This window comes from Micropterus salmoides, unplaced genomic scaffold, assembly GCF_014851395.1.
Source record: "Micropterus salmoides isolate LMB-PRFRI ecotype aquatic unplaced genomic scaffold, ASM1485139v1 Ms_hic_scaffold_13, whole genome shotgun sequence".
NCBI lineage: Eukaryota > Metazoa > Chordata > Actinopteri > Centrarchiformes > Centrarchidae > Micropterus > Micropterus salmoides.
The window spans coordinates 11,508,859-11,534,174 of NW_024040374.1; the positions used below are offsets into that span (position 1 = coordinate 11,508,859).

At 39.0% G+C, this 25,316-nt stretch overlaps 1 protein-coding gene across 1 annotated transcript; it reads left to right on the forward strand.

The window, feature by feature from the left end:
• On the forward strand, window positions 1–18,449 carry il12rb1 (interleukin 12 receptor subunit beta 1). Its single transcript, XM_038715567.1, has 15 exons — window positions 1–186; window positions 1,083–1,206; window positions 3,846–3,997; window positions 5,277–5,419; window positions 5,512–5,551; window positions 5,966–6,091; window positions 8,621–8,703; window positions 8,855–9,089; window positions 9,195–9,341; window positions 9,700–9,798; window positions 11,052–11,207; window positions 11,392–11,547; window positions 11,686–11,755; window positions 13,728–13,803; window positions 16,688–18,449. Exons 1-15 carry the CDS (start codon window positions 81–83, stop codon window positions 17,015–17,017), a joined length of 2,043 nt encoding a protein of 680 aa, XP_038571495.1. The 5' UTR covers window positions 1–80; the 3' UTR covers window positions 17,018–18,449.
• The last annotated feature ends 6,867 nt before the right edge of the window (window positions 18,450–25,316 follow it).

Here is a 25,316-nt window from a genome sequence, read left to right on the forward strand (position 1 = left end):
AGACTTCTCTGACATTTATGAGAAAGACAACAGAGTTCCATGAAGACAGGTTGAATACATGGACTCTTACATGCTGATGAATGATCCTTCTAGACTTTACACTATACCTCATGGAAACCTTGAAACACTGGCGTTCACTTCATGGATTTATTGTTATGTTTATGTTCCTTACAACGATCAGCAAAGGTAAATAAATATAAAAAACCCATCTTTTCTGCTTCTTCACTTAAGTAACCTTATGGCAACTTTTGGTTTACTGTTAACCTCTATCTGATGGTATCAAGTGCCGAATGTTAATCATACATATGAAAGTGAGAATTGTTTTTGCAGTACAAGTAAAACACAGCCACAAAATGTTGGTTAGCTTATCAGCAGCATGTGGTTTACACTAACAGATTACATCCGCATTGCGTTGCCCTTAGAATATTACTGAAAAGCTGATGATACACGGGACAACTTTTTGAGCAATTTTGCTGGGCAATCTTGCTGGTGGCAAGTCAGACTATGTTTTGAACGGATAGCAGCAGAGAGGGTGGCGGAGTGGTGGGGTAAGGGGGTTACGGAGGTAATTTTTACTCATTACCATCGACGGCAACATTGCCTAGCACCATTGCTCTAAAAGTTGCTCCGTGTATCATCAGCTAAGGGCTAGCCTTTCACAGTTTTGTTAAAAATTTACATTTTACATGTTGGCAGGTTGGATGTCTGTTTTCTCAGTTTTGAGCTTGAGTTTGCTCAGCACAATGGTTCATAGGGGTTCGGTGCTTGGACGGAAGGACTAAACCTCTAACCATGTCAGAATGACAAGTTTAATATGATGTATCACACATTACAAAATGCTTTACAGAATAATTAAAATACAATGATAAAATCGAAACAATATAATCAAGAGGTAACTTTAAAAGTAGATTAACAGCAAAAACGTTTAAATAAAATAAGAAAACTTCAATCATTTTTCAGCATTGGGTTTGTTGCATAAGATGTTTTCTCCAAAGAAAATGTTTTTGTTTATTTCTGTTTAAATCTTAAAATAAATGTTAAAATGAATTATTTGGATAATTTTTAAATGTTTTACTCCTAAGTTTCAGCATGTGAGGCTCCTTCCAGTCCTCAGTGCTTCAGAAGAAACACTGAGGAGTCCATGTACAGATGTGAATGGAGCATGAATATGACTGAGAGGGATGTGACATTTGACCTTTACTTTGAGTGAGTATTGTTTTGAGTTTGAGAGGAAATCCCAAAGCTTCTAAAGATTCCAAATACGTCAGGCTGAAGTTTAGGGAGATATGTCAAAAATTATGTAAAAGGTGTTTGGAATATTTGCCAAATTTTAGTAGAATATACACTGTATATGAGATACAGTCACATAATGTGTGTATATATATATTTGAAAGGAAAGGGAATTACAGTTTCTCACAAAAATGAGTACACCCCTCACCCCTCACATTTTTGTAAATATTTGATCATATCTTTTCATATGGCAACACTGAAGAAATCACACTTTGCTACAATGTAAAGTAGTGAGTGTACAGTTTGTATAACTAAATTTGCTGTTTCCTCAAAATAATACAACACACGGCCATTAATGTCTAAACTGCTGGCAACTGAAGTGAGTACAACCCTGAAAAGTGAAAATGTCCACATTGGGCCCACAGTGTCAATATTTTGTATGGCCACCATTATTTTCCAGCGCTGCCTTAACCCTCTTGGGCATGGAGTTCACCAGAGCTTCACGGATTGCCACTGGAGCCCTCTTCCACTCCTCCATGATGACGTCATGAAGCTGGTGGATGTTAGAGACCTTGTGCTCCTCGACATTCCATTTGAAGATGCCACACAGATGCTCAATAGGGTTTAGGTCTGGAGACATGCTTGGCCAGTCCATTACCTTTACCCTCAGCTTTTTTAGCAAGGCAGTGGTCATCTTGGAGGTGTTGTTATCATGTCTTCGGTTCGTTATCATGTTGGAATACTGCCCTGCGGCCCACTCTCGAAGGAAGGGGATCATGCTCTTCTTTAGTATGTCAGAGTACATGTTGGCATTCATGGTTCCCTCACTGAACTGTAGCTCCCCAGTGCCGGTGTTCTGTCGATTTATGCTACCTATCGAGATATGCTACTTAGCGGTTCTGCGCATGCGCACCACACGCAAGCATGGTCTGTTTCCACGCCCATAAATCTGTGCAACCTTGCTGTTGGGCATTCTGTCGAGACAGCGGCTAGTCATCAGCAATATCCAAATATAATAATTATTGGTCTATCAGAGTGCTACTCCTAAACTCTTAAATAAAGATGTTATAATATATATTCAACATTTTCCCCATCTCATTACAGTACACATGGAGTGAGTAGTGGTGCAAAATTAAATTATTCTGTCGTGGGAGCATTATTTGATAGGGGATAATAGTCTATCAGAATATGCTACCCCTGAAATTATGTTATAATATAATCTAAAAACCGAAGACGTCATAAAATGGGAAATGGGAACACATAAGGTAGCATTTTTCGATAGGGCTGAGTGACTCGATAGACTGCTATCGATTTGCGCTACGGTAGCATTTTTCGACAAGGCAACATATATCGTCAGAACACCGGTAGCACTCATGCAGCCCCAGACCATGACACTCCCACCACAATGCTTGACTGTAAGCAAGAAAACACTTGTCTTGTACTCCTCACCTGGTTGCCGCCACACACGCTTGACACCATTTGAACCAAATAAGTCTATCTTGGTCTCATCAGACCACAGGACGTAGTTCCAGTAATCCATGTCCTTAGTCTGCTTGTCTTCAGCAAAGTGTTTGCGGGCTTTTTTGTGTATCATCTTTAGAAGAGGCTTCCTTCTGGGACGACAGCCCTGCAGACCAATTTGAAGCGGTGTGCAGCGTATGGTCTGAGCACTGACAGGCTGACCCCACACCCCTTCAACCTCTGCAGCAATGCAGGCAGCACTCATATGTCTATTTCCCAAGACAACCTCCGGATATGACGGTGAGCATGAGCAACTCAACTTCTTTGGTCGACCATGTAAGGCCTGTTCTGAGTGGAACCAGTCCTGTTGAGGCGCTGTATGGTCTTGGCCACAATGCTGCAGCTCAGTTTCAGGGTCTTGGCAATCTTCTTATAGCCTAGCCCATCTTTATGTTGAGCAACCATTCTTCTTTTCAGATCCTCAGAGAGTTCTTTACATTGTTATACAAGCTGTAAACTCACTACGTTACTACAAAGTTAAAATACACTTTTAGTCTAAAGGTCAAGGTCTGTGTCGAGTCTATGCCATAGCCAACGGTGTAGGCTACGTGCCATCGTGAGCATTTACTCATACGTTGGTGTCTGCGTCGCTCTGCAATTACACTGCCAAAATGCTAGTTGGTGGTGGGGTTTCTAAGTTCCACGGTGTAGAGTTTCTTCTTCTTCGTTGGTGTAGGCTACTAAAAACATGTTACTTTTAGTGAAATTACTAAAACGAAGAAATGAGAGAAGGTGTCAGAGGGGCTGATATGTAAAACCCTTAAACCAACTGAAGCAGAAGAGAGACAAGCCGGAAATGTGTAAGAGGAAATGCAACCAAGTCAACCAATCACAATTCTTGCGGTCTGTGTTGCCACAACATGTAGTTACATTTTTGGGAGGTGCCTGTTAGGCTAAGGTGTATGGTGTGGCATACGGTAAAGCATAAGGTACAGCATAGGGTACGGCTTAGGGTATGGCTTAGGGTACAGCAGGGGGTATAATGTAGACTCAACAGTAAAGTATAAATTGGCCTAAATACTAGGGACAGGTGGGATGTTCTCAGTTTCTGCCATTTTCACTGCACTCAAAGTTCTTTACATATTCATCTGTAGTGGAAGAAAATTTGGAGGCATTAAGGAGACATGGTCTTGCATCAATGAAGAACAACTTATCCAATATCGTCCAGTTGATATTTGGGTAGAAGCTCACGTAGGAAACTCAAGCTGCACATCAACCAGGACATCTGTTGTACTCGTCCACACAGGTACTGGATGCTCCTCTTATTTAACAACATGGGAGATTAAAAGACACTGTTGTCCTTTTAATGGTACTTAACTGCAAGCTAGCTTTTATTTTTACTGTAATGTATGGGATTAGAACAGTCCCATAGTGTATCTGTAAATCTGCATCCATATCAATTTACAACTCATATCCATCTAAATAGCTGTTGATTCACAAATATATGTCATGGTTATTCAAGCTTATAAGTAGTAAAACAGGGGATCTGAACTAAAATGCAGACACCAAGGCTGAGCAGGTTCTGTTCTTAGAGTTTAAGGATGAAAATAACTCGCAAACAAAGTGAGGCAGGCAGTTCAGAAGGCAAAATCTAAAGTCCATAATTAAAAAGCAATAATCCAGACTCCAAAGTAAATCCAACAGAAGTCCAGAACACAGACAGAGGGAATTAAACAATGGGGAACACAAAGGACAAGTAGGTACGCTCAACGATATACTAATACAACATTAGAACAAACAATTGGGAGACACAGACTTAAATGTACAAGGTGGCAGGAAGATTAGTAAAGTGAAACATATTCAGACAATCAACAAGTCAAAACAAGTCCAAGTCGACTCGGGGTTAGCTGAATGAGTTTTGGAGGAGGGATTTCAGGGGCTAGTGTACTGAGAGCAGGAAAAAAGAGCTGGTACTCTCCGGCGGACAGCCATAGGGCTGGACAGAGACACAACAGAAGACCTAAGGCAAAGCAAAAAAAATTATCCAAGCTCCAAAGTATATCCAACAGAAATCCAGTACATAGGCAGAGGGAGTCAAATGGGGAACACAAATGACAGGCATGTACGCTCAGCCATATACGAAGATGAACTAACAACAAACAATTGGGAGACAGACTTAAATGCACAAGGTGGCTAGATGATTAAACACAGGTGAAACATATTCAGACAAGGAGCACACAGACAGGAGAGGCAGAAAACTTCAAAATAAAACAGAACTTAAATTCAAAACCATGACCATTTCCATTGAATGTTGATGTAATAAATATAAATATAAAAATAGTTGTAACTTAGAGACACAGATTCATTCCCAGATTTACTGGTATTTACAGATACAAATCACTCTACATTTATTTGTGCATTGTGTTTTACTCATCTTGAAATTTTTGAATGCTTGCATGACTCTTCTAATCCCATCTAATGTTACTATAGACAAAGCAGAAATGTATATAAAAGTAAATAAATGTTAAAATGTTAAATGTAAAAAACATCATATACAAAATATTTTGCTTTTTATTTGCTTGCAGTTAAGTACGAAGCACCACAAAATATTTCCATTTCTTGGTTAAACAACAACCTCATCTTAAGATGGAGACCTGCAGAAAACCATCCAGCTTTAGCCGAGATCTGGTTCCGACAACGTGACCTCCCCACAGAATCATGGGAGAAGGTGAGGCAAATTTTCTTAACAAATTTAGAGTATGTGAACCTGTTCTTTTACTTTAATGAACATATTTAACATTTTATCCATTGCTGTTACAGAGATTAATAACAACAAATATCACAGATGAGCCTCTAATGTGTGAGTAGTCTCTTATGTGTCATATATCTTTGTATTTAAAAAATAAAATAAAATAAAATTTATTTCAGCCTTGTTTTATATTTGTTGTCAGGGATTTATTTGTTCCGTGCTTCTTTGGGATATACAGTATATCTGAGACACACTGAAAGATCATACCAATGGTTTTGTATGTGATGTTTTAGCCAACTGATTACAACTCTCTTACATTGCCAACTATTTTCCCAAGAACACAATACATTTTAGACTTATTTCCCAACAACTGTAGTAGTTCTACTAATGCTGAGACAGAAGGGGCTGTAAGCTAAGACTGCGTGTGGTCAGAGGTGAAACAGAAAAGACAGCAAAACCCTGCTGTTCAGCCTGGAATTAAGTTAGAGGAACAAGAATTTTATGTTTTTCTTATTATTTAAACAGACCAGGTCACTGTTGTGAATCTGTTGAAGAATTCAGCTTACCAGGTTCAAATCAGACATAAGTCAAATCCGTCCATCATCAACCCACTGTGGAGCGACTGGTCTCAAGAAGTGATTGTTCCTGCAGGTGACGTCATTTATTTTACGGTGTATCGGTAACTACTTTGGATGTTATACTGTAAGTAATCCATTATTCTTTCCAGTGCTTGAAGTGGAAAAAAAAATAGGTGGTGTAGCACAAACGCCTTTTAAAGTCCTGCCCCACCAAGGATGTGACTGGAAAGTTCACGAAAAGTGGCATTGACGATTGACTTTATGAAGAGACTACTCTGTCTATTCAGACAGAGATTAACATGCTGGTGCCAACAGGAACAGGTGAGCGTCACATAATGCCCACTGGGTAATACAGTTTATAGGGCTGACCCTGAATAGTCAAAGATTCGATGTGCAGAGCCTGATTCGACTGTCAATCTCACAGTCGAAGCTTTGCATAAATTAAAATGCCACCTATTTCAATGAGGGGTGCAACAACTAATCGACGTAGTTTAATAATCGATTCGTTCATGACGTCATCGGGCCGTAGCGACACCGTCAGCTTAACGGAGTAAATTGATGTGAACAGTAAAGTTACAACAACATCAGAGCTGCAGTAACACCTTCACAACCTAAAACCTCCAGAGTGTGGCATCATTTCACTCTTCACACAGCCAGAAAGGTCATGAACTGCAGCAAAGCTGAGCTCTCCTGGAAACATCAGAGCATCTGAAGAGGAGGCGCGTAACCTTGTGGCTCTGTGGATGATGAAGACTCGTCTCGGTAAACTAGTTAGCGAGCTAGCTTCACGTTAAAGCCGTGTTACTTGACGTTATGAGCTGAAACGTTTTCTATACAGTTGGTCAATTTGATTGATTTTGACAGTATGGTGCTGAGAGTAGCACATAATTATGATACACAACGGCCGCGTTCAAATCCCAGTTGTGCCCTGACTTTACAATCATAAACGATGCATCGCTCATGACGACGTTCCCAGCTGGAGAACGTGTTGCTGCCGAGTGCGCAAGATTAGACAACACCGAACAATTTCATACTTTCTAAAGAAGAGAAAACAGTTCCTGTCTGTGCGTGAGGCGGTGGCTAATCCACCCCAAACGCCCTTAAAAAATCACGGAGGTTTGTTAGTTGTTGAGTAAGGGGAAACTCAGATCAGCTGCTTATATTATACGTTCATTAAAAGATGCATTTTTGAAAGCTGTATTTATTTTATTGTCATGACTGTTAATTAGCACATGCCTAAAACAACCTCCGGTTTAATTTAAAGGCTAATAGCTAAATGAGAGGCATTGCGTCATTTTGCGATTCATGATCCGAATAGTCGATTATCTGTTTCAATGATCGACAGATTAATCGACTATCAAAATAGTCGTTAGTTGCAGCCCTAATTACAATATACACTTCAATGTGTAATGCTGTAAATAAACAGATGAAAAGAAAGAAGCTTTTAATAAATGTTTTTAAAGTGCAAGAATAAATCCAAAATTGTAACCCTAACCCTTAAGGAAGGGGGCGTCAGTGCGCATGTGTGGGCATAATGTGTATGTGTGTAGTGGCAGAAGTACACTTGCTGAAGAGACTGAGCCCCAGCTTTGCCGGTGTTGTGCCCAGTTGTCTGCCCCTCGTGAGACGTTAGGATCATTTATCAACATTGATGAACCTCACAAAGAATAATGTATCGTTTTTAAACAGTACCGCGATGTGCATGTACAGTTAGTTGACAGGCACGCAGAATGGCAGGCGAGCAGAGAGAAAAGGGTCAACAGTAAGCCTCAGTATAGTTGGAAATCTACAGTGTAATGTACAAGAAACAGTGACTAATAAAGTCGACTATAGGCAAGAATAGACAATTCTGATTCGACTATGTAAATCCTTAGGCAGGGAACGTCCTACTAGTTTATTTAGGACCATAGGAAACAACCAGAGAACCTGATATGGAGAGGGCAGAAAACTGTACCGGCAGCTTGTGAGAAGTGTTGGTATGCAAGAAAAAGTCCCGGTACGCTAGAGCATAATGTAGTGCCAGTACTTGCGTACCGGTGAGGACCGGCCCACTTCAAGCACTGGTTGTGATTGAAATAATTTTTGTTTAGTGATATACATCATTACAAAAGGTAAATGTTAAATAATTTTAAAGCTGCACTAGGCCTACTGTAAGTCCAATTAATTTGTAAACCTAAATCACAAAGTGTCACTACAACAGAGAAGGGCATCAAACCCCCACTGACTGATATCTACCCTCTCTAAATTGTGTTTTCAGGTATGACTACTAGCCTGAAATAGTCTGTGCACACTGGATTTCATAAATCCAAACTCAAACATGAAATATATATTTTAGAAATTAAAAGCCCCATCTGAACACCTTTAACATCAACATTATTTTACTTAATTTCTCAGGTTTTAATTCCTCAAAAGTTATACAGATGCCTCTTTCCTGCTTTTGGAAATGGTAAACTGTGAACTGGTGCAGCTTTACAGAAAAATATTTAAGATTTATTCCAGTAAAGGTTTTTGTTAAAAAAGCTGAGACAAAGAGTTTCAAACAAGATTTAAAAATATTCAACATAAATTTCATGCTCACTAATATTTTGTGTTTTTACTGCAGAACTTGAAGAAGAACCTGAAGTCTACATGACAACAGAACTAACTAAAGCAAATGGGACTCGAATGGTGACACTAATTTTAAAGGTGAGCCAGTGATATGGAAGACATAAACACTTGTGTGTTTAGAGAATTTTGTGAGAAATGTTGATTTGAACTGAAAGCTTCATGCATAATTTTGAATAATTTAACAGTTTGCTGTGTTTGTATGAACTCTGAGCTCTCTTCTGCTCTTCAGCCGGTGCCACCTGCTGCAGCAGTCAGTGGAGTGAATTACAGCCTGAATGACACACATTCTTCTCGTGGATGTCCTTGTCGGAAAATGAGACCTATCTATGACATAAAAAAAAATACATACACCACTTATGTCTCATACTCTGCTGTCAACATCTCTGTTTTCGCTATAAACAGAGCAGGGTATTCTCCTCCAGCAGTCATACAAGTACCTGCCGCAACTGCTGCAGATTTAAAAAGTAGGTTAAAGTGTATGTGTGTGTGCTTGAGTGTGTCACATATTATGTATATTTATCCTTAAGTAGACCTTTAAAGGCTGTTATTTCTGTTTTCTTCCCTGGCAGCTTGTAACCAAACGTTACTGGATAAAAAATTTAAAACACAAACTTGCCTTGAGTTCTACAAGCTTCAGGATGGAGATTCAAGGCCAGAAAATGTCATCACTTTAACGAAAAGGATGGGGGAGAAAAAAAGGAAGCAAATCAGAAAGAGTAAGTTGCATTTAAAGTCCTTTTAGGCACACAACTTCATCCCCTCAGCTCTACAGAGGACAAGCTAACTTTTGGCCTAATTGTGATCCTAATCGAGTTGACGGTTTTAAGACGTACAGAGGTACAAAAACATTATTTTCAAATATTATTTGATTTTTTTTACAGCATTACAAAGATAATAAAAATGGTAACATTACAAACCTGAACCAAATGCAGTGGTAATTTCACACCAAACACATCTGCTGTGCAATTGTTGTTTGTGTCATTAATACTTGTGCATTGAATGCTGGGACACACTTGTGTGTATTTTTTGTGTAAGACAAACTATTAATTAATTTGGTTCTGTCTTCCGTCACAGCCATGGAGGACTACGTTCGCTACCTTTACTTTGAACACAGATGTGACCGTGGGAAACCAAAGACAGTTAAAATGTGCCTCTTTTATCAAAAAGAGGGTGGTATGTAATCCTTAAATTTGGAGTCACACATTATTTTATTATTGCCCTCAAGGACCTCCACGTACAAGTGTTTATATGGTTGAGTTTGAGTAGTTTTAGGCACATAAATGACTTGGTTAGGGTCAGGAAAACAATGTATGTGTTAAAGTCAAATGTTTTGTTGAACCATCCAACCCCTGAACCTCCTCCCTCAGTGGACTTTGTGGCTCCATAATAACAATGTATGTGTCACATATATTCCTTCCTTTACTCCCAGCAGACAAGAGTCGTAATTACTACAGCTGCTAGAGAGCTTTGTCACCATAAACTTTGCCCTTTTTAGTTAATTTGCTAAAGTCCTTTTTCTTGGCTTACAATTAGCAATTTACTACACATTTTGTGGTGACAGTGTGTGATCCACCAACTCATCTACCTGACACCTGGGCATCAATAATAAGTCAACATAAGTGGTGCTCTCGTGTATGTGTGCATGTGCTATGTGACAATCTGCCTGGGTGCTAGGTAGCAGTGAAAACATGGTATGCAATTTCATTGATTTGGGCATTCTCTCAGTAAGCAAGTGGTCGATTTGATAATCAGTGTTTGGAGAAATGCTTTACCAAAGTAACTCAGTCGCAGTAATATTTAGCTTTTTGCTGTAACACAGTAATATGCTAATAAAATGTAGGTAATTTTATACACGTTACAATCTAAATAATGCGCATTACAATCTCAATAATGCACGTATAATAATTCCCCAACACCGCAAAACATTTCGGCACCAGAAAAAAACCTGTGAGTAAAAGGGGGAGCTTGGCTCTTCTTAATAGACGGTAGCTCCAGTGATAACATGATTTGTAAAATTTTGGGGGTCTCTAAAATGTTGTCAATATGGATCATGCATAAATATAATTCTGTACGTTTTTTGTTTTTTTTAACAATTTTCTTTCATGATTAGAGAGGCTGCTGTCAGCGCATCCTGACCATTCCTGTTGGAGCGTCGTGAGAGTTAAATAATCAATGAAGTTATGCTGCTATACCTTGTGCGGAAATATGCACAGCGTCTTTCTTTATGGGAAGATGATTCATCCTATTTCACCTATGTGCAACCCACCCGCTATTAATCAGAATGTAAATTTTTATGACAAAGACCCACCCAATCCTCGGGTCTAACTGTATATGCACATCACTAGAACCTACCTTTGCAGGCACATCTTACTATCTGAATGAGCTATGTAGCTATTTTTAACTAAAAATGTTGTTTTTCTCTTCAGAGCCTCTCAGAAAACCTCAGGACTTCATTGCTTTTGATGAAACACAGAGTTCCGCTGTCCTGTCTTGGAAAGCGATTCCATCTGTAGACCAGCGAGGTTTCCTCACACACTACAGCCTCTGCAGCGTGAAAATCAGCTCACAAGATGAGCCGAAAGGTGTGAAGTAAATTTTTTACTCATCTGTAGCTTTTTGCACTTATTGCAAGCGAACAATATTTCACCAACTTCTGACAAACAGTGAGGAAAAACTGAGAAAATTAAACTTTGTCAGCTACACAGCTACACATGTTTGACTGTGATGGCAACTTTCTGTATCTTTTCCCAAATCTCATTTCATCAGAGTGCTGTAACTTATCAGCCTCACTGATAAAACACCATCTGGAAAACTTGACACCTGGAGCAAAATACAACATCACCCTGGCCGGAGTGACACGAGTGGGTGAAGGCCCAAAAGCCACAATAACTATCAACACACTCCCAGAGAACCCTGTGAATGGTATCAGAGTTACAAAATTAACCTATGTGTTGAAACAGCTTTGTTTTGTTTTTTGTAGTTAAATACAAGTCATTTGAGCAGTTTTCCACATGTGGGTGCTAACAAATGTTTCCCTATCTTCCTTTTCCTCATAATTAGTGTGGTGGAGTCTCGGCTTGCTGTTTGTGTTCTTTTTAATCTCAATAATGTGCACCTTAATCTTGAAGAGGTAGGTGACTCTTACTGTAAATATTCTGCATTTTGAGATAAATAATAAATAAACCTTACAACATAAGGCATGCATAATACATTAGATAGGGATGCATTGGATTTCCCCCATTCTGGTCTATATCTCCCTGCCTCTGCTGAATTATTTTATCCCTGGTGGGGACAAAATGTATCCCCCCTCAAAGTGATCAATGCTATTAGTGGTGCAATGGATCACAATCACTAGGGATTTGTTAAGGTTAAATCGATTTTGAAATGTGCCATTTTGGCTCTGAGGTAGCCGCCTTTCTTTGTCTTTAATAACCACTTTGTAGTCTTGCTCAGTGTAGGACTGAAACGATTCATCAGTTAAATCGATTAATTCGACAACTTAAAGGTAAGAGCTGTGAGATTGTTTTGGCGTTTTCCCCCTCTTGTTGTTCCTCTCCTCTCCTGGAATGTTCATTCAAGGCTGAGAGAGGATCTCTGTTCCCCAAAACACAGAAACCTAGACTGTCTAAATGATAATGCATCCCTTTGCTCGGGGCCAGACGCCCGAAGCTGCCCTGCATCGATGCTTCGTTTAAACTGTCTTGCGCACTGTTTTGCATGGACATTTATCACTACATCGCACATCGCGCTTGAGCTGTGATCAAGCAAACACGGCGTGTTTATGATGGTGCCGTTTGCAAAGTAGAGGAAGACAGAGAAAATTGCCAGGGACGAAGACAAAATTGTTCAAAGTATAGGATTATTTCAAGATAAAAGAAATCAACAACTCTGTAATTCTACAGTCTTGCACCGTAAAACGAAACTAATGTAACAGCACGACGGCACCTGATCAGAAAGCACCCGGACCTCTGCCAGCGGACTACAGACAAGGTAACAGTAACAGCAACTTTAGCGTTTAACTGAAATCATGATTGATTGTTGAGTTGAAGGCTAACAAAAGTAAGGCGCAATCCTCAGCTGTAAATGTATACACGTGCGTTTGTAGTTCTCTGCCTGGTTGGGCCCTGAGTTTGGGTTGTAACGTCACAGTCATGAGTTAACAGCTGGGGCGCCAAGCAAAAGTACTTCTTAAACGAAGAATCGATTAAATAATCTGTAGAATACTCGATTACTAAAATCAGCGTTAGCTGCAGCCCTAGCTCAATGTCCTGCCCATTGAACTGGGCAGGATAACCAATCTGATTGGTTACATGTCACAAATAATAGCCTATCAACACTTGCGAGATGGGAGCTGCTCTGATGACCAGTGGAGCTGTGTGTTGGAGAGATTTTTAGCAGATACTACAGAAGTGGGAATTAACATTACAATCTGATGATCTGTTTCTATGATGACAAGCAGCCCAGTGTCCCAGTCACACTCAATGCCGGCGAAATCGACAGCTCTTCCTTAATCCAGTCACTGTGCTTGAGAGTTATTGCGCTATTAGAATAAAAATATTGCTCTAGTTTACTAGATAAGTTGAATAATAAAAAAAAAAGCCTGTTAAAATATTCCTGCAAAAGCAGTGAAAAAGTTCAAGTTTTCAAATTTGTGGTTTCCCTTCATGAATAAAAACGTTTCAACGCCCCCCCCCCCCCCCCCAAAAAAAATCACACTGTCAGTTTCATTGTTAATACACAGACTATGAGTAACAAAATTATATTACAATTTGTAGCAAACTCTTTGCTTGTAAATTTTGAATCTAGAATTTATATTTGTGGATCATGTATAGTTTAAGGATTTTGAATCTATTTGTAGATTGTGTTTTGTGTTAACAAATATAACTTTGTGACTCATAGTTTGCGCATCTACAATGATATTGACATTGATTTACCCCCACAGATCTAACTAATGGTGAACATTAGTGCAGTGTGTTTACAGAATAAATGCCATACACATCTGCTTTAAGTTTGAAGTTGCTGTTTTAACTGCAATCTTTAAATCCACTGTTTATCCTAGGTGATGCTTTTTGTAACAGTTTCAACTCTGTTCTAAATCTTAGAATCCAAAACAAGATCTTCCCTCCTGTGCCGACACCGGTTATTCCAGAGTTCACTTCTCATCCAGCAGAGAGTCAGGTAAGACACCTTGCCAGGGATTATCAGCTGTATGTGTGGAGTTCTTGCACAGCTTTAAACAGCTGGACATTATATTGTCCACAATGGTGGAACTTTTTCTTCAACTTTAACCGATATTTTAAGTTATCAGTTTAAAAAGTTAAAGCATAAAACATTGTAGACAACGTACAACACTAAAGAAGATATAAAAAACACTAAGTGATTCTAAAAAATATAAAAACTACAATCTCAGGTTTACGATTTAAAATTTTGTAAAAATCTACAAATAATACAGCAAACAAACAATTTTATTTAGAGAGATTAGCTGCATTTACACCATAATATTCCTTTAATAATCGGAATAATAGCCTAATCTGAATAAAACTGCCTCCCATCCCAAGTGTACACATGATGGCAACGAGGTAGCAAATAAGTTGTATATTTTAACGTGTGTGTGCGCTTGTGTTTTGTGTGTGGAGGCTTAGAAGAGCAAAAGACAGACGAAGAGAGACTGATGGTGCAACTGGATGTGTTGCACGTATTTTTTTGTGGATTAAGAGGGAAGTGGATTAAATGGAGGAAAGTCCCTCATGAATCTGCTAAAAGACCATGTGAGAAAACCACAAACGTTCAATTTGACCAGAAAGCAGAACTACAATCAAACAAGATTGTCAGATGTGTCAGTGTCAGGAAACCATGTGATGTCACATCCTCATACCTACAGTGCCTTGCGAAAGTATTCGGCCCCCTTGAACTTTGACCTTTTGCCACATTGCAGGCTTCAAACATAAAGATATAAAACTGTAATTTTTTGTGAAGAACCAACAACAAGTGGGACACAATCATGAAGTGGAACGAAATTTATTGGATATTTCAAACTTTTTTAACAAATAAAAAACTGAAAAATTGGGTGTGCAAAATTATTCAGCCCCCTTAAGTTAATACTTTGTAGCGCCACCTTTTGCTGCGATTACAGCTGTAAGTCGCTTGGGGTACGTCTCTATCAGTTTCGCACATCGAGAGACTGAAATTTTTGCCCATTCCTCCTTGCAAAACAGCTTGAGCTCAGTGAGGTTGGATGGAGAGCGTTTGTGAACAGCAGTTTTCAGTTCTTTCCACAGATTCTCGATTGGATTCAGGTCTGGACTTTGACTTGGCCATTCTAACACCTGGATGTGTTTATTTGTGAACCATTCCAGTGTAGATTTTGCTTTATGTTTTGGATCATTGTCTTGTTGGAAGACAAATCTCCGTCCCAGTCTCAGGTCGTTTGCAGACTCCATCAGGTTTTCTTCCAGAATGGTCCTGTATTTGGCTCCATCCATCTTCCCATCAATTTTAACCATCTTCCCCGTCCCTGCTGAAGAAAAGCAGGCCCAAACCATGATGCTGCCACCACCATGTTTGACAGTGGGGATGGTGTGTTCAGGGTGATGAGCTGTGTTGCCTTTACGCCAAACCTAACGTTTTGCATTGTTGCCAAAAAAAAAAAATTTTGGTTTCATCTGACCAGAGCACCTTCTTCCACATGTTTGGTGTGTCTCCCAGGTGGCTTGTGACAAACTTTAAACAAGACTTTTTATGGATATTTTTGAGAAATGGCTTTCTTCTTTCCACTCTTCCACAAAGGCCAGATTTGTGCAGTATACGACTGATTGTTGTCCTATGGACAGAGTCTCCCACCTCAGCTGTAGATCTCTGCAGTTCATCCAGAGTGATCATGGGCCTCTTGGCTGCGTCTCTGATCAGTCTTCTCCTTGTATGAGCTGAAAGTTTAGGGGGACAGCCGGGTCTTCGTAGATTTGCAGTGGTCTGATACTCCTTCCATTTCAATATTATCGCTTGCACAGTGCTCCTTGGGATGTTTAAAGCTTGGGAAATCTTTTTGTATCCAAATCCGGCTTTAAACTTCTCCACAACAGTCAACGTTGGATCATTCAGAGATCCTCACTGAACTTCCGGAGAGAGTTTGCTGCACTGAAAGTAAAGGGGCTGAATAATTTTGCACGCCCAATTTTTCAGTTTTTTATTTGTTTAAAAAGGTTTGAAATATCCAATAAATTTCGTTCCACTTCATAATTGTGTCCCACTTGTTGTTGATTCTTCACAAAAACATATATTTATATCTTTATGTTTGAAGCCTGAAATGTGGCAAAAGGTCGAAAAGTTCAAGGGGGCTGAATACTTTCGCAAGGCACTGTAAATGACATTCATTCATTTGCAAGTGACTCCCAAAAAGACATATGACCGATGGCTCTCACTCTCACACTTACTCATCGTCAACTGCTTATCCTGTGTACAGGGTCACGGGGGACTGGAGCCAATCACAGCTGACATTGTGCGACAGGCAGGGTACACCCTGGATAGGTCGCCAGTCCATTGCAGCATTTACATTTTGATCAAACAGAAATTGACACCGACTCTGCAGCATCTTTCAGTGCAGTGTATCTTAGAAGATATGTCAAGAGAGTTAAATCTGGGGTAGGCAATGTTGGAGAATTAGCAAGAGATAGCTAGCTTCTGAAATCAATTCCCTACCCCAGCTTTAAGTGAAGAGAGAGGAGCGTCTACACCTCACTTGCTCTTAAAACTGTCCAATAAATTAAATTAAATATTCATTTTGACACACATTTTTTCCCAAACATTCATGCGTCCTAAAAGATGAAGATGAACCCTAGTGACTTGGTGATTGCTTGACTTTGCCTCTAGCACCACACTGAGGTTTACATTTGTTGTTCTGATATAATATAGTAATTTTCTTTCCTTCTGTTCTACTTTGTCTGAGTTTTCTTTGAAAGGGGGCAGCAAGCAAAGAACATTATTGAAGTGATGTTTGTTCTCTGGCATATGAAAATAACGTGGAATCTTGAATCTTACTGCCCTTTGCTAATGTGACCTACAACAGGAGATGCTGGAGGAAAAAGAGGAGGTGGATGAGCTGACGCTGTACCAGCTACACCCAGAGGGCAAGTCTGTCTCCGAAGACGCAGAGGAGATCACTGACCTTGCAGGAGAGTGGGATGATGGCACTGACGAGGACATTGAGAATGTGAGGGGTGATTCACGGATGTCAGGAGGAACCAGCGATGAGTGTTTGAATAACAGCTCCACAGCTCAGGTACTAAGGAGGTCCACTCTAGGAGAAATTACAGATCTGGAACAGGTGGACAACGAGATCGCCATGCTGATATACAGGAATGGTTTGGTTTTTGATGTGAAGACAGATTCGCCTTAAAATGGATTTCACTGAGGGTTTTACTGCCTCACAAGCACAAACTTGAACAAAAACTATTAAGGGTTCACATGTTTGTTGACTTATATGAAAGACTGGACAAATACTTTTCATGTTCTAATAGTTTTATCTTTTTGAGCGTATATTGTCTTTTTGCAATGTTCTAATCTAAAATTGTCTTGTTAAAATGAAAATATATGTTGAATTTTCATGTTGAGTTATGCATGTGACATTTTTATATAAGGACGCAAGTATACAAAAGCAGAAGAGTTAACCATTCACAGGCTTTGTCAATGCCTGTGCCAATAAACCTTTTTTTATTTGTGCAGAGCAAATCCTGGTTTAGACTTTTATGCTTTCAACTTTTTGCATGTTTTAGGTGTTCAAAAATCTCATCATAGACACATTTGATTTTAGTGGTATTCTTTGGGGATGGTCTATCAGTAGGTCCACCACTTGGTCCAATATCTAAACAACTGTTTGACAGACATTAATGATCCTCAGAGGATGAACTCTGAACTGTAGACTCTTGCTTTTGTCAGCAGCTATACCTAGATCCAAGGATGTAGGTTTCGTGTCAACAGTGGAGGGGGCACTTGTGTCAATGGCACATCAATGATAAATGAATTCAGTAGAAATCATTATTCTCTTGCTAATTTGCATCTGACTGTTAACTGTTTATGTACTTAATACATTGACTAGACACTAATGGAACAGCGGTTCTATTTAGATGTTTTGGTCAAAATTATTGGGACGATTCAGTAGTCGCTGAATAATGGTAGTGATATGTCCCTAACTTCTGTCTTTGTCCGTGTCTAGCTCAATCTCAATGAAAATCAATAAAATAAACTAAAATATTATCAAACCATAAAATGTTATACCTATACGTATACCTATGATAAGAGATACACCAATAAAACAACCATAAAGAGTCTGACACATTGTTGGTCAGTATACCAACCTGATGCTGCAAAAACAGAGAACCAGTGTATGTGATAGCTCAGCAGCACAAAAGTGAGCCTGTCAAGAGTTGAACATGTGACAGGAAGTGGTCGCAAAAAGACCATAAGACCTTAAATGAGGCAGCACATGCAAGGTGAAATGCTAGATTACTCATAACCAAAGAAACTTCTGTAGTGTTTCAGTCTACCCCGTTTGAATTAGAACATGTAGTGTCGATTTTGTAAGAAGTGATGACACTTAACAGAATTTTCCACCACGCTGCAAGGTGTTTTTTTCTGGTGCCTGTCAATTTTATTTGAGGCCTGCTTGAGAAGAGTGAAATCAGCAAGAACGTCCCTCTGTTGACAGCCACAGTTTAATCTCTCATCTTACCACATCAAGATTAAAATCATCTGTCCTGACCACAGACAATCATGCCCAACATCTGATAAATGTAATGTGTGAAAAAATACAATACAGATACCAAAACAGATACCACTGTCTTGTGTTTATGTGTGTATTCATTATAGCAAAGACATAGTTCCCAGAGCTTATTTATCAAGGTTTAATACCTATACTTAATTGTTAAATTCTACCTATATGGTGTATTTCAGTAAGCATTTACACAGAATTTTTGAGTATTTATGACGTTCCTCTATAAGTTAATAAAATAATAACATCCTGAGATGCATGACAGGGCACAATGTTGGTGACATGAGATGTAAAGATGCATCTTAATAACAACTATTTAAAGCAATTGTTCTACATTTGAAAAATGTAAATATGCTTCTTCTCGTTCTCACCAAGTGTTAGATGTGAAGATTGACACCACTTTCATGTCTAGATGAAAAATATGAAGCCAAGATGGGCAGCCAGTTAGCTTAGCTTAAGAGCTCAGTAAACACTGAGTTTCTCACTCATTTTCATTTTGTAAATTATGATGCTGGTACCTTTCTTGTGGAATAAAGCAGGTCGGAGTTGTTTTGAAAATGCATCAAATTAAGCAAAGTTGCAATCATTGGTAATTTCTTCATTCATTTTCATGCAGCTCATAGCTGAATAACTTGCAAAGTGCTTGTAGCCTCTAAGGGAAACACATAAAAAAAAAAAAAGCAGGACTCATCTTTTCAGATTCAGAGGCTCCATACAGCTTACCACAGCAGGTTTTCCTGGTCCCAACCTCTGGTTCTCAAAAGTAAAAAATTTCACATTTATGTTTGTCACACAAATTGAGCAATTATCGTCCGTGACCCACCATTGGAAATGCTCCTAAAGAGCCTACGGCAAGCTGGAGCTTGTTGTAGGCCCTTGTAGGCTCTAGGCCCCCCTTTGGTTTTAAATGGTCAAATAATGTCATGTTGATTGGTCCACTATTGGTTACAATTGATCCAGATTTAATTTCAGGATGTTTTGAGATTATCTGGATTGAAGAACAGAAGAGGTAAAAGTGTCTGGCATCAGTTTTCAATGAGAAGAAATTAGATGTTGTCTTGTGAGACCAAATATGTAAATTAAAAACCGAACAGACAGGGAGCTGATGTCTGCCAAATGCATCAGTTGGTTGATTAAGATGTTATAACATAATGTATGTAGTGGTTTGGTTTACCAGTGGTCTTTCAACACCAAGAGAAAACAATGTTTGTCTCTATACTATGAGCTGTCCAAAGGGAAGGGAAGTGCAATGGGCACCTTTAGATTCAGTCATGTCACTAATATTTAAAGTAGTTGAACAGCATTTGGAGTTTTATTTTGACTTTATTGTCATACAATAGGTGTTGCCCTTAATGCACATTATGCTGGTTTCCTCTATTAATACTCTGTAATAGGGTGGTGGTGATGACGCAGTGGATGACACATGCCTCTAGTGTGAGAGACCTGGGTTCAATCCCCCACTGTGACACATCCATCATTGTGTCCCTGAGCAAGACACTTAACCCCTAGTCGCTCCAGAGGCATGCAACTAGTATGTATAGCAATTGTAAGTCGCATTGGATAAAAGCGTCAGCTAAATGAGTAAATGTAATACAGTACTTAAGTGTTTCATTCATGTCATATGTTGGAGCCTTTGTCCAGCAGGATAGAGGCCTCGGCTGACTTGTTTTATTTGTAGGTATGTCCTCCCTCCCTTCTGATTTTAAAAAGAAAATAATATAATCTGAGTCAGATTAAATAACAAGGTAGTTTAAGAGACAGCTACAGCAGGTAGAATAAAAGGGTTTTTACTAAGGATCCTGTTTTTATTTTCTATTCAACTCTTTTAAAACTTTTTCATATTTCCCTGTTGCTTTTATGTTTTATGTAAAGCACTTTGAAGTACCTTGTTGTTGAAATGAGCTATAAAATAAACTTGCTTTGCCATGCCTTGAATTCAGTCTGCTTTCCCACCTGTACTGTGACTCATTCCCACCAGAGGGCAGTGTCAGCTGCAGTTTTGAAATCAGAAACTTGTATCTCATCACCCCAGCTGAGTCTGTGTATTCAATATGTCACAGTTTGAGGGTTTATTATTAGCACACAGAACATTTCTGAGCAGTCTGGGGTGTATTTAATTTACAATAAAATCTGCAGGGAATTATTATTTCCTCCAGTGGACTGGCCTCCATCACAACTAGGCAGAGAGGGGAAAGCATCTGGGAAGGGAAGATGTGTGGTTGTTCCACTAAATGATTGGTGAATCTAGCAGGAATGTAACTGGTTTGAACACCTGAAAAAGGTTTTAAATTGCTGAAGAAATCTGAGATTTGGGCAGCGATTCAAAGATGTAAAACCAGGCTAAGAAATGGGAAAATCCCCCGCAAAATGTAAATATGAGGGAGGGAAATGTGTGTATGTATAGTCTGCAAGTCAAGACTCTGTGTGGGATATATGGTTTGAAAAAGCTTTGTATGGAAAGAAACATTACATACATTACATTACAATACATTACATTACATTGCATCAAGCTTATCTGACAAATCAGCTGTAACATTATGCCTTGTGGAATATGACAGAACCTAGTCATCTTAAACAAAAACATTAGTCACATGAGTCACTCTGATGTTAGCAAGGCTAACAAGATATTCATGTTAGTAAGATTTATTCAAACAGCAAAGCAACAAGTTTAAGATGGACAAACCTTTGACAGGGAAGACAAACAGTAAAAACAGTAATGCTCACCAAGCAAACAAACTACAAAGAAGTCTGTCTTGCTCTTGAGTTCTGTGTTTCTAATAAGTGAGGTAACCTTGTGTCTTTTGGGTATACATTTTTTTTAAAACTTCAAAGTGTATCTGGTTCTGCAAAGACAACACAGACACAAGGTTTGTACATATACTTTATTACTTCAGGTGTCCATGTGAGTTTTCTCTGAAGGTCAAATAAGATTATTTATTATCAATGAGGGGAAAATTGGCTGTAAACAAATGACATGAATTTTCCTTGATGACTTCTGAAACCATACCATTTTAGATTCAGTTCAGGGCTTGCTGTTGTTTCTGCTGATGTCAAGTGGAAAACAGGATCTATATCATCCTCACACCTACAGGTCAATAGCGCTGCGGTATGTGATTATTAACACGCAAACAGGTGTTATTTCCATAACACTCTTGTTTCAACTCTAAAAGCTTTGAAGTAATGCGGTTAGTTTCAACGGTTTATCTAATGATTTACTATTAATCTGTCAGCAAATGGCAGCTAATAAGCATCCATGCAACAATCTATTTATTTTCAGTTCAATTCAATTTTATTTATATAGCACCAAATTACAACAACAGTTATCGCACAGCGCTTTTCATAAAAAAGCAGGTCTAGACTGTACTCTGTGATGTTATTTACAGAAGCCCAACAATCCCACCAAGAGCAAGCACTAGGCGACAGAGGCAAGGAAAAACTTCCTTTTAAGAGGCAGAAACCTCGAGCAGAACCATGGCTCAGGGTGGGCGGTCATCTGCCTCGAGAGAGGAGCTCAGTGCATCATAGGAAATCGCCCGACAGTCTAGGCCTATAGCAGCATAACTAAGGGATGGTTCAGGACTCACCTGAGCCAGCCCTAACTATAAGCTTTATCAAAGAGGAATGTCTAAAGCCTACTCTTAAATGTGGAGATGGTGTCTGCCTCCTGAGCCCAAACTGGAACCTGGTTCCACAGGAGAGGAGCTTGATAGCTTGTAACGCTCTGGCTCCTTGTCTAGTTTTGGAGACTCTAGGAACCACAAGTAACCCTGCATTCTGGGAGCGCAGTGCTCTGGTGGGGTTGTAAGGTACTATGAGCTCTTTCAGATAATATGGTGCCTGACCATTAAGAGCTTTGTAGGTAAGAAGAATGATTTTAAATTCTATTCTGGATTTTACTGGAAGCCAATGCAGAGAAGCTAAGACAGGAGAAATATGAAATGAATATATCTTTTCCTGGTTCCTGTCAGAACACGTGCTGCAGCATTCTGGATCAGCTGAAGAGTCTTAATGGACTTTTTCAAGCAGCCTGATAATAAAGAATTGCAGTAATCCAGCCTAGAAGTAACAAATGCATGGACTAGTTTTTCTGCATAATTTTTAGACAGAATATTCCTGATTTTCGCAATATTACGTAAGTGAAAAAAGGCTGTCCTTGAAATTTGCTTAATGTGAGACTTAAACAACATGTCTTGATCAAAGATAACCAAGATTCCTCACAGTGGTGCTGGAGGCCAGGGCGATCCCATCAAGGGAAACTTAGCTATCTTAGTTAATGCGTCACGGAGGTGCTTAGGCCCCCAGAACAATAACTTCAGTTTTATCTGAGTTTAACATTAGAAAATTACAGGTCATCCAGGTTTTAACATCATGAAGGCACATTTGAAGTTTAGCTAACTGATGAGTTTCATCTGGCTTGATCGATAGATATAACTGAGTATCATCTGCATAACAATGAAAGTTTATGGAATATTTCCTGATAATATTGCCTAAAGGATTGATCATATTTGCAAAGGTACATGTGCAATATTATACACAAAGGTTACTATTTGATGGATTGTACCAGAATTGTACTAGAATTAGCTTAAAGCTACCTACCATGGCATCATCGAGTGTATTTAAGACAGAAGCCAAAACAATTGTATACAAAGCCAATAAAACACAGAGTCAGAGGTTAGCTTTTCAGTTCGGCTTTAAAGCCACTGATACAACTGGAAATCTTTGTGTTGTCTGGTATCTACCTTTGCACAGAATTGCCACCGTTAAACAAATTTGGTTATTATTTAATGAGTAAAAAAGATAGGTGTAACGACGGCTTGTGGAGTCAAATTAGACAAAATAGGCAGGTATTTTAATTAGGAAACCAAGTCCAAAGTGGCAAAGCAGGCAGGTAGAAAGAAGACGGCTGAAATGAGTTGGTGATCAGTGGTGGAAAGGAAGTAAATTTTTGGTACTTTTTAAAATACTTCACTACAATCATTAGACAGTTACTAGTTATTTCACAGATAAGTATGTTAAATATAAAACAAAGAAGTTTATAAAATACAATGCATTGTTTGAGATTACAACAGTGATTCCCAAACTTTGTTTTGCCTGGAACAGCATACAAAAAGCTGTGTCTATTGGGAGTTGGGACCCTTTATCATGTCTGTGAGTTGTTATTGGCAGTTCCACTTACATTTAGCTGATGCTTTTATCCAAAGTGACTTACAATTGCTATATATGTCAGAGGTTGCATGCCTCTGGAGTAACTAAGTGTCTTGCTTAGGGACACAGTGCGGAGTTGAACCTGGGTCTCCCACACCAAAGGTATGCATCTTATCCACTGCACTCACCACCCCCTTCCACCAAGGAAACATTTCTCCTCTAAACTTCTCACATATTTTTATTTAAATCATAATTTTGGTCCAAAGAGGCTAAATAATCCAGTGTTTTACAAAAAAAGCCATTTAGAAAATAAAATATCAGAACATTGTTTTTGTAGTACGTAATTTCTTAGCCACTTATGTATCAGAATTAACAATCTGATATTGTCACATATAATAATATATTGGTCACAGAGGGCATTTCACTGCTGAAGGTGTACTTCAACTTTTCATACTGTCACTGGTTTGGGTTGTTGGTGTTTTATGTTTTCAGTGTTTCCTGTTTTACTTTTTAGTTTTGTCTGCCCCTAGTGTTCTTATCTTGTTTTACTTCCTGTCCTTGTGTTTCTGGGTTGATTGTTTGCACCTGCTCTAATGTGTAGCACCTGCACTTCTCCTCGCCTGTATATTTTAGTGTTTGGCTATATTTCACTTAATGCGGTTTTTTGGTCTCTCATGTCTCCAATGTGTCAACAGATTTGTCTCATGGATTCTGTACTGTTTGGATTAGATGGACAATCATCTTTTGTTCTGGATGTACCTTGTTTTGACTTTTGACTGCTTCACTGTCACAAATAAGTTTGGGGTGGTGATGGAGGAGTGGATAAGACACATGTCTCTAGTGTGGTTCAATTCCCACTGCGACATCCACCAATGTGTCTCTGAGCAAGACACTTAACCCCTAGGTGCTCCAGAGGCGTGCGACCTCTGACGTATGTAGCAATTGTAAGTTGCTTTGGATAAAAGAGTCAGCTAAATGAATAATTATTTATTATTTAGTCACTCGTGTTGTTAATAAAATCTCACTAACTAAACAACAGCTTATAAATCTGAGTCCAAACTCCTGTTTCTTGTGACAGAAATAGAATTGAACACAATACATACTATAAGCACACTGAGTACATAATAATATTTCTGAACTTCTACTTCTTTACTTCTTCTGAAGTATTTATACATTGTTGTATTGGTACTTTTGCCTAAATAAAGTATTTGAACGCTTCTTCCGCGACTGGCAGTGGTTCCAAAGCTGAGGGCCCCCAAAGACTAAGGTGAGGGGTTACAGGGATAAAATGATTATTAAAGGTATAAAAGAAAAAATATAGGCCCTATGCATTTTTCTTCCATTACACAAATGTGTTTATTTTTTAATAGTTTTAATAGTGATTTTTTTGACCACTTCAGGCCTCTGAAAATTCTTCCAGTAAAACAGTGTTGGAAAGAAAACTCACTCCTTAGTTGAACCGTTTGTCCTTGTCTGCATTAATCATTTAAATGTTACTGTTAGATGATGCAACCGCTCATAGCACAGTTATGGAAATGCTTGGTTTGTTTATGAGAAACCACGTTACTGTAGAGGTGGGTGTAATGTTGTGCAAAGTGCAGACACGTTATTTGCTTGTGGCAGTGCAAAAGGTAGCAGCACAGATGCTCACAAACAAAAGACACTGAAGTCCAGCTTCACCTCAAGGAAATGGCAACAGTTTACTTTAGTGATTATTTTAAGGGTTCCTTCTTCAGAGGCATTTGCTCCTTCAAATACTGAGCAGACACACCACATATGCAAA